At 51.8% G+C, this 16,428-nt stretch overlaps 1 protein-coding gene across 3 annotated transcripts in view; it reads right to left on the bottom strand.

Annotated features, from left to right (window-relative positions):
* Nucleotides 1–16,136, bottom strand: part of TBC1D22B (TBC1 domain family member 22B) — a 38,410-nt gene extending 22,274 nt beyond the window's left edge. The window contains exons 1-7 of one of the 3 annotated variants that reach the window (XM_030561242.1): nucleotides 15,853–16,136; nucleotides 8,660–8,716; nucleotides 7,255–7,556; nucleotides 4,527–4,736; nucleotides 4,078–4,148; nucleotides 2,069–2,197; nucleotides 1,466–1,531 (exon numbers count right to left, since the gene is read on the bottom strand). In XM_030561242.1, coding sequence (XP_030417102.1) covers nucleotides 1,466–1,531; nucleotides 2,069–2,197; nucleotides 4,078–4,148; nucleotides 4,527–4,736; nucleotides 7,255–7,556; nucleotides 8,660–8,716; nucleotides 15,853–15,908 — 891 coding nt within the window. In that variant the 5' untranslated portion in view covers nucleotides 15,909–16,136. The remainder of the gene's footprint in view (nucleotides 1–1,465; nucleotides 1,532–2,068; nucleotides 2,198–4,077; nucleotides 4,149–4,526; nucleotides 4,737–7,254; nucleotides 7,557–8,659; nucleotides 8,717–15,852) is intronic. The other 2 variants (XM_030561239.1, XM_030561240.1) reach the window with 2 other exon arrangements.
* Nucleotides 16,137–16,428: the final 292 nt, after the last annotated feature.

Raw genomic sequence — 16,428 nt, 5'->3', positions numbered from 1 at the left:
AGGGCTCTTCTGATTTCTCGGTGGGTCACAGAGCATGCTGGAACTGACTGCATATAGGCTTCTTCTGAAGTATCTGTGCCTAAATCCCATGCCCTCTTCTGGCATGTCAATAGCCTGTGATCTGAGAGACACTAGTGGGAAGAGAGATGTCAGGTTCCCGGTGCTCAGAGCTCTGCCTATGGGGAAGTCCTTGAGTTCCTCCTACAACATACTCCAGTGGGTCCTCTCAGGAAACTGGCGGACCAAGAAGTCTGCCTGAAGTGCAGATCAGTTCAGTTGCATCTTATCAAGCTGCTTGTACATCCTAGCAACCCTGCTAAACCTTCTGTCTCATACAACAGAGGCTGGGATTCTCATGCCAGCTCCCACAGGGAAAAGCCTTGCACATCCAACTTTGATGGCCAGGCTTTAATGCAGCCTACTCTGCATGATGGCCTTGGGCTAGTTTCAAATAGAACTTCAGATTTTTGACTAACTCTGAGTTACCTTTAGCGAACTATATTTGTGCCCTTCATAATTGGAGCTCCTGATGAGCGTCCCTAGAGCAGATCGTTAGCCTTTAAAAGAGGGCTCCAAAAGGTTTAAAGCAACTTTGCTGATAAGTTGCAGGACACATTAGGACTAGTCTATGCAGGGACATTTACCCACAGAACTGTACTAATATAGTATTACTGCTACAACCCTCCACTCGCACACACTTATTCTGGAATCACAGGAGCTTGGCCCAGGTTAGCCTATGATTCTTTCAAAGCACGACAGAGTCCAATCGTGGTTTTGTTCCTTCGAAAGAAGAGCCCACACCAATCACACGGCAAAAGGGACTGGATGTGCCATCCACCAGCCAGAACACAGAACTGAAGGTACAATCAACATGTTTGTGGTCAGATGGATAGAGCACTGAATTGGGACACAAGAGACCAGGGTTCTAATCCCAGCTCTGCCAATAACTTGCTGTGACCTTGGGCAAATCACTTCCCCACTCTGTGCCTCAGTTTCCCCCTTTGTCTTTCTATTTTCTTGGGGGCAGGCACTGTCGTTTACAGCACTCAGCACAAAGGGGACCCGGTTGGGATGCCAACGATTCCCCACCTGTTCTACCCAGAGGAAACACCCAGGCTTGTGCAAGATCCCCCTTTCCATGGGGTGCTGGTGTCTGAACAGTGGGGTGGCTACATTAACATCCAACATCCCCCTCCAAACAGATGTAGGAAAGGCTGATCCTAAAGTGCATATTTGAAAGGACGAAGGCCGGCCCTGGGTGGAGGTAAGCCCCCAAATCCAGATGACTAGATTAACTCCACTGGGCCCTCACAGCACAGAATAGGTGCCCCTAGCAGCACACCCCAAAGCCAGATGGGCCTGATGCCCTGGGTGGAACGGAAGAGTCTCCCGCTAGAAGCCCTTGGTCACCAGCAGGACTTGGCCTGCCCCACTGCGGGGAAGCTAGAGACTCGTCCCGCCTCACCTCCTGGACTAGCGGCTGCTGGAAGAGCGGGATGAGAGGGTTTGTCCTGGGAATGTCGATGTGAATCTGAAAAGGAGAGAGGCAGAGCAGGTTAGACTCGCTGACCTCGATGGTCAGGACAGGGGAGGAGAGGGAGCTGTGATTCGCATGTTGAGGCACTGATGGAGAGAAGAGGCCGAATCCCTCAGCCACCCCTAGGGACAGAGACCTTGCTGAGAGGCAGAGGGAAGTGTCAACTCCAGCCCCCACCGCTCAATTCTGGGGAAGGAGGGGGAGCAGCTAGAATGTCAGGTGCCTTAAAGCTAGCGATCGAGTGGCAAATCCAGCTGGTGAGAACCACTGACGCAGCTGATACAGCCACTAACGAGGCAGGACAGGGGCACTACCCCCTGCCCTCACTGGGGGAGAGGGACTCCACCTCGTACGGCTTTCCCCAGCTTTAGCTGCTGTGATCCTATGCGGGCCAGAGAGCAGCGGCAAGCACAAGAGGCAGAATGGGGAAGAAGGGCAGCATCATGGGGGGGCGGGGGAAGGGGAGGCCGGGTGGCAATGGGCTTTACCCTTGGGCACAGGGACCAAAAGGAGGAAGAGCAAGGCCCAAACCTGCCGGTAGGTGTCCTGATGATGCTCTTCATTCCTGGAATCGTAATACTGCTCGATGAAGCCGAAATACTCCTCCTGCTTGCGCTGTAAGGTCAGCTTCCTCCGCTCCTTGTTCGCAGGGAGATAGCCCTGCAGCAGAAGGCAGCCTGTCACAGTAGGTCCCCTTCCCCTCTCCCTCCTGCCCTCGCCACCGTCAGTTCCCTGCAATCCTGCCAAGCAGCAGTTTGCCCAGGAAGTGTTTCCAACCTGCATGCAAAAGGCTGGAGGAGGGGAGATCTCTAGGGCTTCAAAGTTCCCAGCACATGACCTCTGATATCCTTCCTGCCTGACCCCAGGACAACCTGCCAACACCCCGCTGCATGAGAGTTCATTGTTTGTTTCTACATGAAGAGCTGAAGACAGCGCTGGGTGTGACTATTTGTCAACTGTTCTTTAAAGCTACAGGAAGATACCGAATGGGCCTGTGAAGCAGCAGGTAGGGCTGCACTCCAAGCAGGAGGCAAGACTACACTGAGATGGGCGTTCAGATCATGCGGTATACGAAGGCGCTGGATAGCACCAGTGTGTTAGCTAGAGCCTGTGAGGTCTTGTGAGGAGAGGGGCTGATGCGGAGAAAATGAATGCGTAGCATACGCAAGAGGAGAGCTCCGCTGAGGGAGAACTCGTTGGCTTTAACACAGAGGCCAAACAAGCAAAGGGGGTAGGAGCCATACTTGTATTTTAATGTAGCTTTTGCTAATGACTGTGCTGCTCCCTGCTGCCAGGGCATGCCCATTTCAGGGCATCCAGCAGCAGCCTCAAAGCGTGGGGGTTTGAAGGTTAGGAGTATCAGCTCTCCCCACGTTCGCTGCAGGACTCCTTAGTGGATTGGAGAACTGGCAGCACTGAGACATCCCACCCGACTCTGAAATCTGTGCGACTGCGGGGAGGGATTTTTAAGCATAACAGATGTTAGCCGTGCAACTTAAGGCACTGCTGAAAGGTGATCACATACTGTGGTGCTGAGTGTGATAAACAGCTATTCTATGCTATAGAGTCCTTTAAAAAAGGGAAGAAGCCGAGCAGGGAGGCTCTCTCTGCTGGAAAAATTAGGCCATTTTAGATCACAAAGGAGCAGCGAATGAGACAGGCGAAAAAAATAAAAGTCTTTACAGATTCCCCTTACGGGGTTGTCCCAAGGCCACTCGATGTGGTTGGTGGGGTCCCCGTTCTGCGCACTATCTGCATTCACATGCACCAGTGTACACCTCAATGGCATGCTAGTGATGCTCTCAGACCCTGCTGCTGGTTTCTGTAGCTGGAGCCAAGTACGACCACGTCACCTCACTGAGGTCCCTGCCCTCCACCCATCTGGGAGTTCAGGCCCCTCGCTTCTTAGGTGCCTCTGTCTACTCCTCACGTTCTTGTGCTTTCTCCTCCCACCAGTCAAAGCAGCTTCCCATTCTCCAGCCGATAAGTGAGCCCCTCCCTAAAGCCCATTTATTCCACTGAGCCTCCTGCACAGAGGAGCTCTGCACCTGGAATTCTATTTGCCCAGGTGAGACTGCAGGCTCCTCAGGGCAAGGCTCTCCGTTCCAGTCTGCCATATACCTTTAAGGTGTCCTGCAAAGAAGAGCTTGGATTCTTTGCTGGGTAGTATATAGTGTGGCCTGCACAGGAAAGGGCATTTTATAACTAAGGAACGGCTCCATACTCAAGGCCATGTCCCACTAGGGAACTGAGCAGTCCCGTGTCTAGATGATCATACATGGATCTGCCCCTGGGGCCATGCACTGAGAACCGATCGGACCTAGTTCAAGGCACATAGGAGCATTCATGTTCATTTGCACGCCCATCTCCACGTACATGTCCCCGCGAGGGCCTCTGGGCTGTGCTCACCCTCGGGCTCCCGCCGATTGCGGTGCCAGGGCGGATTTGACCGTGTCATGCCGGGTGTTGCTGCACCCGGCTCCGCACGAGGCTGCTCAGCCTTTCCCCAGGAACCCCTGGCCGCAGCAGTCAGCACTCACCGACAGGAGTCGCCATGTCACGGGCCGGACCTCTCTGGGCACGCCAGGCCAGCTGCATTTCCTCAGCTCATCTGCAAACGGACAGTGGTGTCAATGGATTAGATCCTAGGTGCGTCCCAAGTGAGGTCCCCGGGTAGGCAGAACTACACCTAAAAGGAGAGGAAACCCCAGTCTGCTCCTGCAGGCTCCGGATACTCCGAGCCCCCAGGAAGGCTCCATGTCTCTGATGCCTGGGACACAAGTGCAGAACAAGTGGAGACCTGATCATACTCGTTGATAACATCAACAGGAGACTGCAGCTGATAAGGGTATAGAGCCCAGCCCAGCAGAACCAGCCTGCAACAGAGCCCCGCCCCCTCAGCAATCCCATCCATCAGCCCAGTGGCACTGTCCCACATCTGCTGGCACAGAAGTGCCCTCATGACCCACCCAACTAGCCCTGTGCTCACCCAGGTCCGTGTTGAGGCTGGAGAGGAGCTGCCGAAACTTCTCCAGGCGCGTTTTCTCCCGCACTGTCATTGGGGGAGCCCCCGACGCGTTCTGGTCGGAGATGCGGGCAACGAGTGGAATGATGGGTCTGAGTGGGAGGGACTGCTGTTTGTGCAGGGCGTTCCGCACGCAGGCATCCTCTGGAAGAGGGTTCAGAGAGTTCGGACAGGCTGTGAGCAGGAGGGTGGGGATGTGGCAGTGTGCAGTAGCAGTTAAAGCACAGGAGTGGGGCTCCGGATATCTAGGTTCTACTCCTCATTCTTCTACTGATCTGTGCCTCAGTTTCCCCATCTGCATAACAGGGATAAAGCGCTCCCTCAAAATTTATTCCCTCACATTTGTACAAGTGCTTTGGGAGCCTCAGATGGAAAAGAAGCATCTCAGGAGCCCCCAGACAAAGGAGAGTCCCCCCAGGGTCAAGCTGCTCTCTAATCACTGGAAAATGCTTGGAAAAGTTTATTGATCGAGTGCGCCCAGGCACCTGCTGAGATCCCCACCCTTAGAATCGGAGCATTTTAGGCCAGAAGGGCCGACCAGATCACCCAGCCTGACCTCCTGTATGGGACACGCCACCTCTCCGCCCCCAGCTCCCACACACTAAACCTGAACCAAAGTGGCACAGTCCACAGGAGACTGGACTGTTCTATTCCACAGGCAGAGAATAAGAGGGACAGAGGTGCACCAGTGCCCAAAGCCCCCATAATGGCAGGGAATTGAATATGCGAGAGATACCCAGATAATACTGGCAAGTGACCTGCCCTCATATGCCACAGAGGAAGGTGAAAACCCTCCCATGGTCGCTGCTGATCTGACTTGCTGGAAAATTCCTTATCGCCCCCCATACGGTGATCAGTTAGACCCTGGGCATGCAAGTAAGAACCACCCAGCCAAGCACCTAAGAAAGAGAATGCTTAGTGTCACCCCAGAGTCCTGGCCCTCCCCATCTGGTGTCCCATGTTCAGCCCTGGCCAAATCTGATATTTCACAGGAAGAAGACCAAAAAAAACCCCCAAAACAGAATACGTTGGGGGAAAACATACCTTCCTGACCCCTGCATGTGATGGATGCCCTGAAGCATGAGATTTTGGGAACATAAAACAAAACAAAAGGAGACCCCAGGGCTGCCAAGCCCTGCACTCTGCCATCACGAGCAACCCAGCCCTACAATCCCACTCACACATTTGTCCAGCTCTCTCTTCAAACTAATTATATTGTTTGGCCCCCACGCCCACCCACACAACTGCTAAGTCTCCCATCATTCCAATGACCATCTCACTGGCTTTCCCCCACCCTGTACTACATCCACATTCCCACTGTTGGGGAGCCAAGCATCCCCGCTTTGCAGTAGCAGCTCTCACACTTTCATAGCATGAACCACTGATCCAGCCTGAGGAAGTTACAGCGCAGGAATGGGATGCCAGGAGGGCTTGATTGCAAACCCAGCAGCCAGGATGGAACAAGGCCAGCTCCCTGCAGCTGTTCTTCCATCACTTCCTCCTGATCGACCTTTTCCTCTCTCTCCAATGTTCGTCCTTGCCTTCCTTCCTCCCTTTCGCATTCAGCATGCCGGCCCACGCATTGACCAGCACTCCTCAGCGAGCGAGGGGGCTTGGCAGTCCCAGGGAAGCTGACCTTGAAGGCTACCCCACCTTGCCTCCTTTAGCCTACCAAGCAGTCAGAGGTTGAACAGAAATGGAGACATTACGTGGCCTATGATGCCACTTGGTGGCTGCACTCATCTGCCAGCTCCTTTTCACATGGTGAGTATTTAGCTTGGCATTTTTAGGTCTAGTGGCAGAATGGAAGGACACATTTACATGACCTCATAGACTTTAAGGCCATGATCACCTAGTCTGACCTCCCGCAAATCACAGGCCACAGCCACTTCTGGAATCGACCCCTAACCTCTGGCTGAGTTACGGAAGTCCTCAAATCATGGTTTAAAGACTTCAAGCTACAGAGAATCCACCATTTACACTAGTTTAAACCTGCGAGTGACCCATGCCCCATGTTGCAGAGGAAGGCAAAACCCCCACAAGGTTTCTGCCAGTCTGACCTGGGGAGAAATTTCTTCCTGATCCCAAATCTGGCAATCAGTTAGACCCTGAGCATGTGGGCAAGACCCACCAATCAGACACCTGGGAAAGAACTCTCTCTAGTAACTCAGAGCCCTTCCCATGTAGTGTCCCATCACTCTGCAGCCTCTGACGATAAAACAATCACATGCCTGGGATCAGACTAGAATGCAGCACTGACCTGGCAAGACACCTAAGCCAGAGGAGTTAATCTAACACACCAGGTAGAGCACTCAGCTGCGCACTCAGGCCAAGATCAAGGCAAAGCATCCCATCAGACTCAAAGGATCACATTCCGACCTGTCCCAAGTGGGCGTGGCTCCACCAGAGCTCTATTCGCTTAGGAAAGGTCTGAATTTGGCCCAGAGAGTCCAAGAGCAGCACGTGGGGTCCTGAAGAGCCACAGGCAGAGCATCTCTGACACAGCTGAATCAGATGGCCTGGATTTGAGGCACTGGAATAGAATGGAGGATCACCTGGGCAAACCAAGGCTTTGAAATTAGTAGCCGGAGGCTGAATTCTGCAGTCAACCAATACAGCACATGGGAGCTAGCTTCAAAGCTAGACAGCTAGGATAGCATATGAGCAACAGATTGGCCACTGCCTCTCTTACCAGGTGATCTAGCCAGCTGGGCCTCGCTGCTGGACTTGATGACCTTGCAGTTGGTTGGCATCTCGCTGAGAGCAGACTGGGCCCGTTCGGGTTTCACGCGCAGCTTGCTGTGGTTCTCCAGCACCTGGGCTGCTGTGGCCTTGGCCACTTTAGAGTTCAGGGTTTGGAAAGAGGAGAAGTCTTCGTCTTCATCATCGCCGATGTCCCAGGCGTCACTGGTGTTGCGTGCAAACTCGTGAAAGCTAGAGGCCTTCTTATTCTTCAGGGGCAGCGCATTGCCCTTGGAACGTTCCTTAATGAAGCTGGGAGCCAGGGAAAGAGGGTAAGTGCCACAGAAAGAGCCAACCCCAAGCTTCTTACTCCTCACACAAGACCATTCCATGTACCCTCTTCTCTTCCTCCCATGGTACAATCCCTTCCCCTTCCAAATACTTCCTTCTCTTTGCCTTCTGGTATACCCCCCCAATGCCTCTTCATCCCACGGTACATCTCCTTCATAGGCATGAGCTAAGCAACGCAAGAAATCCCTCCACGCAACCCCCATGGCAAGTAAAACGCTGGAAGGCAGAACAGAGCTGGTACAGTCTCAACACAGGGAAGGCCAATGTCCCAGCTAACCGTTCCCATCTGGAAGGTGCTCAAGTCTATCTACTCTGCCCAGCAGGGCAAAGGAGAGGAACTGATTCAGCTCCAGGCTGCATAAGGCCACTCCTAGGTTTGCAACTGCCCCAGCTGCATACAAAGAACAGGAAAAATAATGGATACTTTCAAGCCAGGGAGAGGTACAGGAGCAGCTCTGTGCTCATGTGCCAGCCAGACTGGCCTGCTGAGGATTTCAGACACAGGGAGAGCGCTCCCACTACCTGCAAGCTCCAAGAGTCAAAGTCCACCGTGATAAGGGGCCAAAGCCAGGAGATAAAGTCTCCCTTTCAGTGCTGGGGAAATGTGCTAACTCGACATGCCAGGGCCGAAGTGCTGCCCGTTCATAGGGCAGAGACAGCAAGGGAAGCAGCAGAGATGTGGTTCCCACACACATGCTGCCAGGTCCTCTCCACTGCCCAGGAGGGATCCCCTCTAAGAGCAAAGGGAGCACTCAGTCACCATTGCCCAAGAAATCCTTGGTCTCTCTGCTAGGCAGTGGCTATGACAGTAGTTCTATGATGCGTACTCCTTGCTACAAAGGCGAGGTCACAGGCTCATGTCACACAAGCCATCAAACAGCCATCAACTGGGAACGTGGGCCAGAGTCAAACAGAGGCCCTATAGGTGCAAGGCTTCAAGGGAATACAGGGACTCTGGAGAGCCCCTGTCCAAAAAGGGACAGAGAACTTCCCAGCAAAGCAAGCCCTCCAATGGAAACAGAGCCGGAGGAGGGGGAGGGGGTGGCAGGAGATGCGGCACTTACTTTTTGGTGAGCCGGGGATCCAGAGGAGGATGCTGGGCTCCGTAGACAGGTTGAATACTGCAGGGAAAACAAAAGCCACAGATTTGCGAATAATTGCCTCAGCCTCTGACAGGGTCACATTCCTCAGCTGTTCTTGGGAGCCGTAAGCAACTTCAATAGGGTTCAAAGCCTTTGCTCAAAGAGCCACAGTCAGCTCAAGGTTTATTCTTTCTGAGAGCAGAAAAGACACTGTGAATGATCAGCTGCACTGTGGCTCAGCCTGGCTGTGTCCTTGATTCATTGCGCGAGTATGAATCTCAGTTTCCCTCACCTGTAAATTCAGGCCAACAGTCACCTACATCAATGGGGCATCAGAGGCATAATTTGTTATTCCTTGAAATTCTTGGATGAAGCAAAGGGCAAAGTATTACAGCCAGTAGCATGTTCGTGTCTTGGAGAGAAAGATGTGGGTTTGGGCTCCCCACCAGGTGCTGGGCTCACAGTCATTGCTGAACAGTGCAGAAAGTTACGAGGAAAACACTGCACCGAGAGGCGTGATTGGAGCTCAACTCCTAGCTTGGTGAAGGATGCTTGGGCAAGTAACTTCACCATCATGTCTTGGGCTTTCTACCTGTGGAACAGACTAACACTCCCCTCATTCAAAGGGGGGCAAGGATGCTATGAAGCTCTGAACCGCTATGCAATGAGGCCTAGCCTTCACAGATATTAAAAATGAGGATATCGCTAGTTTCACAGGCAATTTAAAGATCCTCAAGGCAATTTACACAGAGCTGTAGGGCATTCATAGAATATTACAGCTGGAAGGGACCTCAGGAGGTCATCTAGTCCAGCCCCCTGCTCAAAGGACCAATCCCCAAATAAATCATCCTAGCCAGGGCTTTGTCAATCCTAACCTTAAACACCTCTAAGGAAGGAGATCCCACCACCTCCCTAGGTAACCCATTCCAGTGCTTCACCACCCTCCTAGGGAAAGAGTTTTTCATAATATCCAACCTAGACCTCCCCCACTGCAACTTGACACCATTACTCCTTGTTCTGTCAACTGCTACCACTGAACAGTCCAGCTCCATCCTCTTTGGAACCCCCTTTCAGGTAGTTGAAAGCAGCTATCAAATCCCCCCTCACTCTTCCCTTCTGCAGACTAAACAATCTCAGTTCCCTCAGCCTCTCCTCATAAATCATGTGTTCCCGCCCCCTAATCATTTTTGTTGCCCTCCGCTGGACTCTTTCCAATTTTTCCACATCCTTGTAGTGTGGGGCCCCAAACCGGACACAGTACTCCAGATGAGGCCTCACCAATGTTGAATAGAGGGGAATGATCACGTCCCTCAATATGCTGGCTATGCCCCTACTTATACAGCCCCAAATGCGGTTAGCCTTCTTGGCAACAAGGGCACACTGTTGAACATATCTAGCTTCTCATCCACTGTAACCCCTAGGTCCTTTTCTGCAGAACTGCTGCCTAGCCATTCGGTCCCTAGTCTGTAGCAATGCATGAGATTCTTCCATCCTAAGTGCAAGACTCTGCACTTGTCCTTGTTGAACCCCATCAGATTTCTTTTGGCCCAATCCTCTAATTTGTCTAGGTCCCTCTGTATCCTATCCCTACCCTCCAGTATATCTACCACTCCTCCCAGTTTAGTGTCATCTGCAAACTTGCTTAGGGTGCAATCCATGCCATCCTCCAAATCATTAATGAAGATATTGAACAAAACCAGCCCCAGAACCAACCCTTGGGGCACTCCGCTTGATACCAGCTGCCAACCAGACACGGAGCCATTGATCTCTACCCGTTGAGCCCTATGATCTAGCCAGCTTTCTATCCACCTTATAGTCCGTTCATCCAGCCCATACTACTTTAACTTCAGTCCAAAGTTAGCCAAGATTCAGTCTAGTTATACATGTCCCCAGCCCACTCTCCTGCCAACATCCAGGCCTATTGCTCTGTCTGCCTCCACACCAATGCTCTGAGAAGCAACAGCATTCCTGGAGGATAGTTCTCTATATAACCAAACCCCATCCCTCTGTGCATATGTCACGTACCTTATTTAACAGCTGGGCCCATTCTCAGCTGGTGTAAGCAGACCGAGCTCCACCTGAGTCAATGGAATTGCAATCGCTTTCACCAGCTCCGGATGGAGCCCAGAGGCACAGGGGGGAGAATGCAGTCTGGCTGCAGCTGGAGAATGTGCTGAGTGCTGGGAACTATCTGGCTAGGGGAGGAGGCAGGCGGCAGCACAGGTACAATGTGGCAGGAGGGCGAAACACAGGAGGTGCAGTACAGGCACAGGGCGACAATGGGCCCTAAACCCAGGAAAAGTAATGGGTGACAAAACCCCTCATGGGCTTTCCTTGCTGCATCAGCAACTCCCATCTCTCAGCCTGAAGCTTGAAAAAGACTAGCTGTATTTCTCCAGTAGTGATAGGCAGGGAAGGAGTCTGCTGGCTAATTAAGGTAGAGCTGTCAGGACAGCCATTAAACAGAGGTGGCTGTGTTGGTGGGCATAGCGAGCAGACTAACCAGGGCAAAATGAGATCAATGCTGCTGGCAAATGACTCATGTCAGCTTCTTTCGGAAGCCAGACAAGTTGTTTTAAAACTTAATGTGAGTTTTACAAAAGCTCACTCCTCTGTATGCTAAAGCTGATCAGTATCATGTGTGACACCAAGAATCCACATGCTCCTTCTGGGAGAGGGTCCTCATTTACACACAGGAAGGGCACTGGGAAAAGACTGACACAGGAATATTGGAGTCCCCTTTGGGAACACACCACTGGTCCCTCAAAACTAGAATCCCGCCTCAGGCTGGCTGTGGTTGCAAGCAGCTAATGCTCAGAAGTACAGACCTAAACTTTTGAGTGCATGCACCCAATGGGAGATACCTTAAGGGGGGCAGGAGTGTCTGATTTTCTAAGCAGGTCCCTTTAAGCTGTCTCAAGGCAGACACCCAAAACCAGAGATAACCCAGATCACTAGTCACTTCTGAAAACGTAGGCCACAAGCCTGGGTTATTTTCATATGAACAGCTAAAAATGTCATTGGTCAAGTATTTCCCAGCCCCCTTTGGGACGCTAGCTGCCGTATCCGATGTTGGTTTCCTGCAGCAGTGAGTTCCACAGGATGACACAAAAGCAGCAATTCCTTTGGTTTGTTCTGCTGTTTGTTTCACTGGCTGAGCCTTTTGTCCTTGTATTACAGGACGATGTAAAGTGCAGAGTTAGGAAGAAACACAAACACTCCCAAGGACAAAGCAACAATGGGATTGATTTCTAGGGTATGCTGGCGATTTCATGAGCTTCCGCTTTAAAGAAAAAACCTTGTTTCCTTAGATGGCCATCCCCGGCCAGTAAACCAGGCCATAACACCGATAAGGACCAGCTGAGGACACTGCTGACTTCCCCTAACTGGGCTACTTATAGAACTGCTGAAAATGACTACAGTTAGCTCTAACTTTATAGTGGTTGGAGTTTTTGTAGAGGTGGATAGGAAAATCTATGTAAAAATCAGCTTCAAGAACCATTCACATGTATAATTTGCGTGAGCCAGCCAGAAATATAAAAATATACAGAACAAGACTGGAAACAGCCTAGCATCCAACATGGGACTATTGAAAAGTAATAATACTCATTCCTCAGTGTCTGATCTTGTTCCCATTGGCTTCAAAAGGGAGGAGGATCCAATCATTAAGAAGTCCCCTTCCTTGGAGGACCTCAAACGTTTTCATGGAATGTTCAGATTTCATTTCCTTTTGATGCCATTTACTTTTTTAATGCAAAGGCTTAGCTAGTGAAGCTAGTGTGATCAATTCCACTTTTTGCATCTAGTTAGTTCCATTTGCTTGTTCTCTGCTCCACTAGTGAAAGGCTCTGAGTCAACAGAGAGGTGCAGTGAATAGGGCACTGGGTCAGAAGATGTACGCTTTGTTCCCATCTCAGCCACCATCTAAGGTCACAAAACTGCTCAGGTCACTTCATCTCTCTGTGCCTCTCTTCTCTCTCCCACCTTTGTCTATTTAAGTTGGAAGCTACTTGGGGCAGGGCTTCTCTCACCGCAGTCATGTACAGTGCCTAACACAATGGGGACCTGACCTCAGCAGGCCTCCAGGGTCTACTGTCTATAAACAGAGAATAAGGTTGCTTGGGTTCCCACTGCCACAGCAGAAAGTAAAAAACAAAAAGCCTGTCAGTGACACTCAAAATATTTAAAATTTTTATTTTCATTAGGCTTTGCAATGCACATTATTATTAAAACCCTAAGCATAGTGCCCAAACTTCCCAGGGCCCTAGAGAACCTCTCTCTGTAGAACAGGAAACCTGAACACCAAGCCTTGGGCAGGAGAACAAGTGAAACTGACCAATCTTGTTTCACTGAACAAAATCCAAGAAATCAACTAGGTTCATTATTCCCACTGTAATCATTTATGGTTATTAGCAAGAAAAAAAACCATACAGTTTCTTCCACATGTTTCTGATTTTTAGTCACCGTGACAGCTGTGACCTTTCAATACTGATGTGTCGTTGAACCAGCCTGTCTAATCTGAGAGGCCGTGTGGCTTGGTAGACTCAGTCTGGGATGTTGCCAGCTGGGTGACAAAGGGCAAGTCACTTCACCTTTCTCATGCCTCAGTCCCCCCCTGCACCCTCTCCAACACCCCAATTTCTAAAATGGGAATGATATCACTCACAAAGCACTTTAAGATCTACAGATGAAAAGCACTATATTTGAGAGATTTGGTGGATGAAGAAAACACGAGTGCTTATCCAAACTATCTCCAGTCCCTTCCAGGGTGATCAGCATAGAGGGAAGGAGCCAGCAAACACACAGGAAGAGATCACAGAAGGTTTGGTTAAGCAACTCTTAAATAACCTTAACCTCCCTGAGGCCTTAAACCTAGCATCTTCTGCTTCCTCCTCTACTATCCACTGACCTGCCAAGTATGACAGCATCAAAATGGGGGTGATTCAGAGCAAGGATTTAAGAACAGAAACATTCCCACCTTACACTGATAGATTTGACAGAATATTAGCACACTGGCCTGCTGGGAGAGAGCAATAGTTTATCCAGTGCCCTATGAAGTTTGAGTTTCTTGTCTGGGCTGGTTGGCTCCTAGTTCTTTCCCCAAACCAGTTTGCCTGGTTAAGCTCTCAAAACTTGAGCTCAAAGTGGTTAGAGATGGAAGAGATTTGTTATCTTAGAAACCACCCCTCTACACAGGCAGGCTGTTGACTCCTGATAAAGAACGTACCAGATAGGAAGATTACACTTAAAGACACGAGCTTACACATTGTGGAATTTATTTTCCAGAAGAAAAGGAGGAGTTACGGGTTACGTATGCAGCTTCACACCCCTCGCCCCCTGCCCCAATCTGAATTGTCCCAACAACCTGAGTTTGGGCAGGGACAGCAAGTGAAAGTGAGAGCGCATTAGAAAGAAAGAAAGAGAATTAACTGGCCAAGCAGGATTTAAAGCCAGCTAAGCATTTCATAGGCTGTGCATTTGCACACCAGGAGGGCATTGCAGGGTCAAGATGAGATTGGGTGGAGGAGGGGGAGGTGGAAACCGTGAAGCCGATATGAACTGTTAAGACTTTAACCTAACCTCGGAATACTCCTCACAGGGAGGTGGGTGAAACTCCCTAGTCTTTTCCCTTTCTCCTGGGGATTTGTTTTGTGTTTTTCTATAGGAACCTTCCTCTCAAAACCACATGGGAGGAGCCAGCTCTCATAAATCTATTTTAATGCAGTGGTTCTGCATTTCTCCCTCCAAGTAAGCATCCCTTGCTTTAAAGGAAGCAGCACCATGCTACTCCCCAGCCAGAGGAAATGAGGTGGGGAAGATGCCCCTACAGAGTGTCATTGATGCTTTTTGAGGACAAAACCCTCAATGGAAGCAGAGTTTAAGGGGAGTGCAATGATACAGTCTCATGGAGTATGCAAGGACACTCATTCTGCTGTTTGCTTGGGGGCGAGGGGAGGTTTTGCTGTTCAAGGAGAAGCCTTCAGGGAAGTGCGTGACCCTGCAGGGATGAAGGACTTCTGCTTCAACATTTGCAGGAGGGGGGCACCGTATGCCCCCCAGCTTTGAAGTTGCCCTTTGGATACCTAGAAAGCCCCTCTCCACATTGCCTCCTACCTGTCCCACTCCCAGATGTGGCGTGAAGGAGAAAGAACTCACTGATTCCTCACCCCGCAATATCCAGCCCAAATTGTTCCTCTTCATGCTTGGCTTCCCCCACTGAATGGAGACTTGGGGGGAAGCAGGTGGACAGGATTTTAGTTAACCAGCTCCTACACTCCCTCTTTTGTCACTGGCTCTCATTCCCTTGCAGGAGTTGCATGGGGGCAGGGATACAGATTACAGGTACCCACAAATCCATGTGGGAAGTAAATCCCATTCCCAGGCAGGTCCCCTCCTCTTAAGCCCAGACTGGAGATGAACATCAGTTCATCAATTAGTCGGGATCAAGCAGGAGGAACATAAGAGGGGTCGTCATCCTTCTCCCTCCCTGGGCAAACTGCCCAACTCCACACGTTTGAGCTGGGGGAGGGAGAGAGGGGTTGCCACCCACAAAACACTAATTAACGGCCTTCCCCCCATTCTCCCAAGAAATAGATGGAAAAGTGGGGTGCCCCCTGCCCAGACTGGGAGGTCACCACTTGGTATCGATAATTGATCAGAGGGCAGGGAGAAGGAGTGTGTATAGCCCACTCCTCTGCATCCCACCCCAGCTGGGCTGAGGGTGTCACCGATTAACTGGTGCTGGGACCGAGCCTGGGGGGTGTCACCGATTAACAAGGACTGAGCCAGCGGGGTGTCACCAATTAGCAAATACCGAGCCTAGGGGGTGTCACTGAGCCCGCGGGGTGTCACCGATTAGCAAGGACCGAGCCTGGCGGGTGTCACTGAGCCCGCGGGGTGTAGCCTAGGGAGTGTCACCGAGCCCGCGGGGTGTCACCGATTAGCCGGGACCGAGCCTGGGGGGTGTCACCGAGCCCGCGGGGTGTCACCGATTAGCCGGGACCGAGCCTGGGGGGTGTCACCGATTAGCAAGGACCGAGCCTGGGGGGTGTCACCGAGCCCGCGGGGTGTCACCGATCAGCCGGGACCGAGCCTGGGGGGTGTCACCGAGCCCGCGGGGTGTCACCGATTAGCCGGGACCGAGCCTGGGGTCCGGTGCCCCCAGCCGCACTCACCTCCCCGGCAGCTTAGCGCTCCGCTTCCAGAACTGCTTGCTGCTCTCGGCGGCCATAGCTGGGGCTGGGCCCCGGCCGGCTCCGGTGGGACGAGCAGGGGCGGCAGGTCCCGGAGCCGCGGGCCGAGGCCGCTTCACCTCCTCCCTTCGGAGGCCCCGCTCCCAGGCTCCAGCGCCGCCATTTTGGATCCGGGAGGGCAAACCCCGGCCATTGGCTTCCTGGCTCCACGGCCCCCGGCTCGGCCAATCCTGAGCCGGAATCCTACCGGGTCGTGAAGCGAGGAACTTCGGAGCCGGGCAGAGGGGCGGGACCACGAGAGGCGGGAGAGACCATCTGCATGCAGAGAGGAATAAACCATTTCCACTGGAGGGATGGAGGAGTGAACCACCTCCACCGAGGAGGGGGGAGGGTTAGGTTAATCATCTCCACTGGTTGGGAAAGGGAGAAACCACTCTGCTTGAGAGAGGAGTGGAAGAATATGTAAATCTTCTGCCTTGGGCAGGAGGGGTAGAGTGGGTTAAACTATTTGCGCTTGGAGGGAGTTACACCATCTGCCACTGGGGAGGAGAAGGTTAA

This window comes from Gopherus evgoodei, chromosome 4 (genome assembly GCF_007399415.2).
Source record: "Gopherus evgoodei ecotype Sinaloan lineage chromosome 4, rGopEvg1_v1.p, whole genome shotgun sequence".
In the NCBI taxonomy this organism is placed as follows: domain Eukaryota; kingdom Metazoa; phylum Chordata; order Testudines; family Testudinidae; genus Gopherus; species Gopherus evgoodei.
This window is presented reverse-complemented; position numbering and strand designations above follow the sequence as displayed.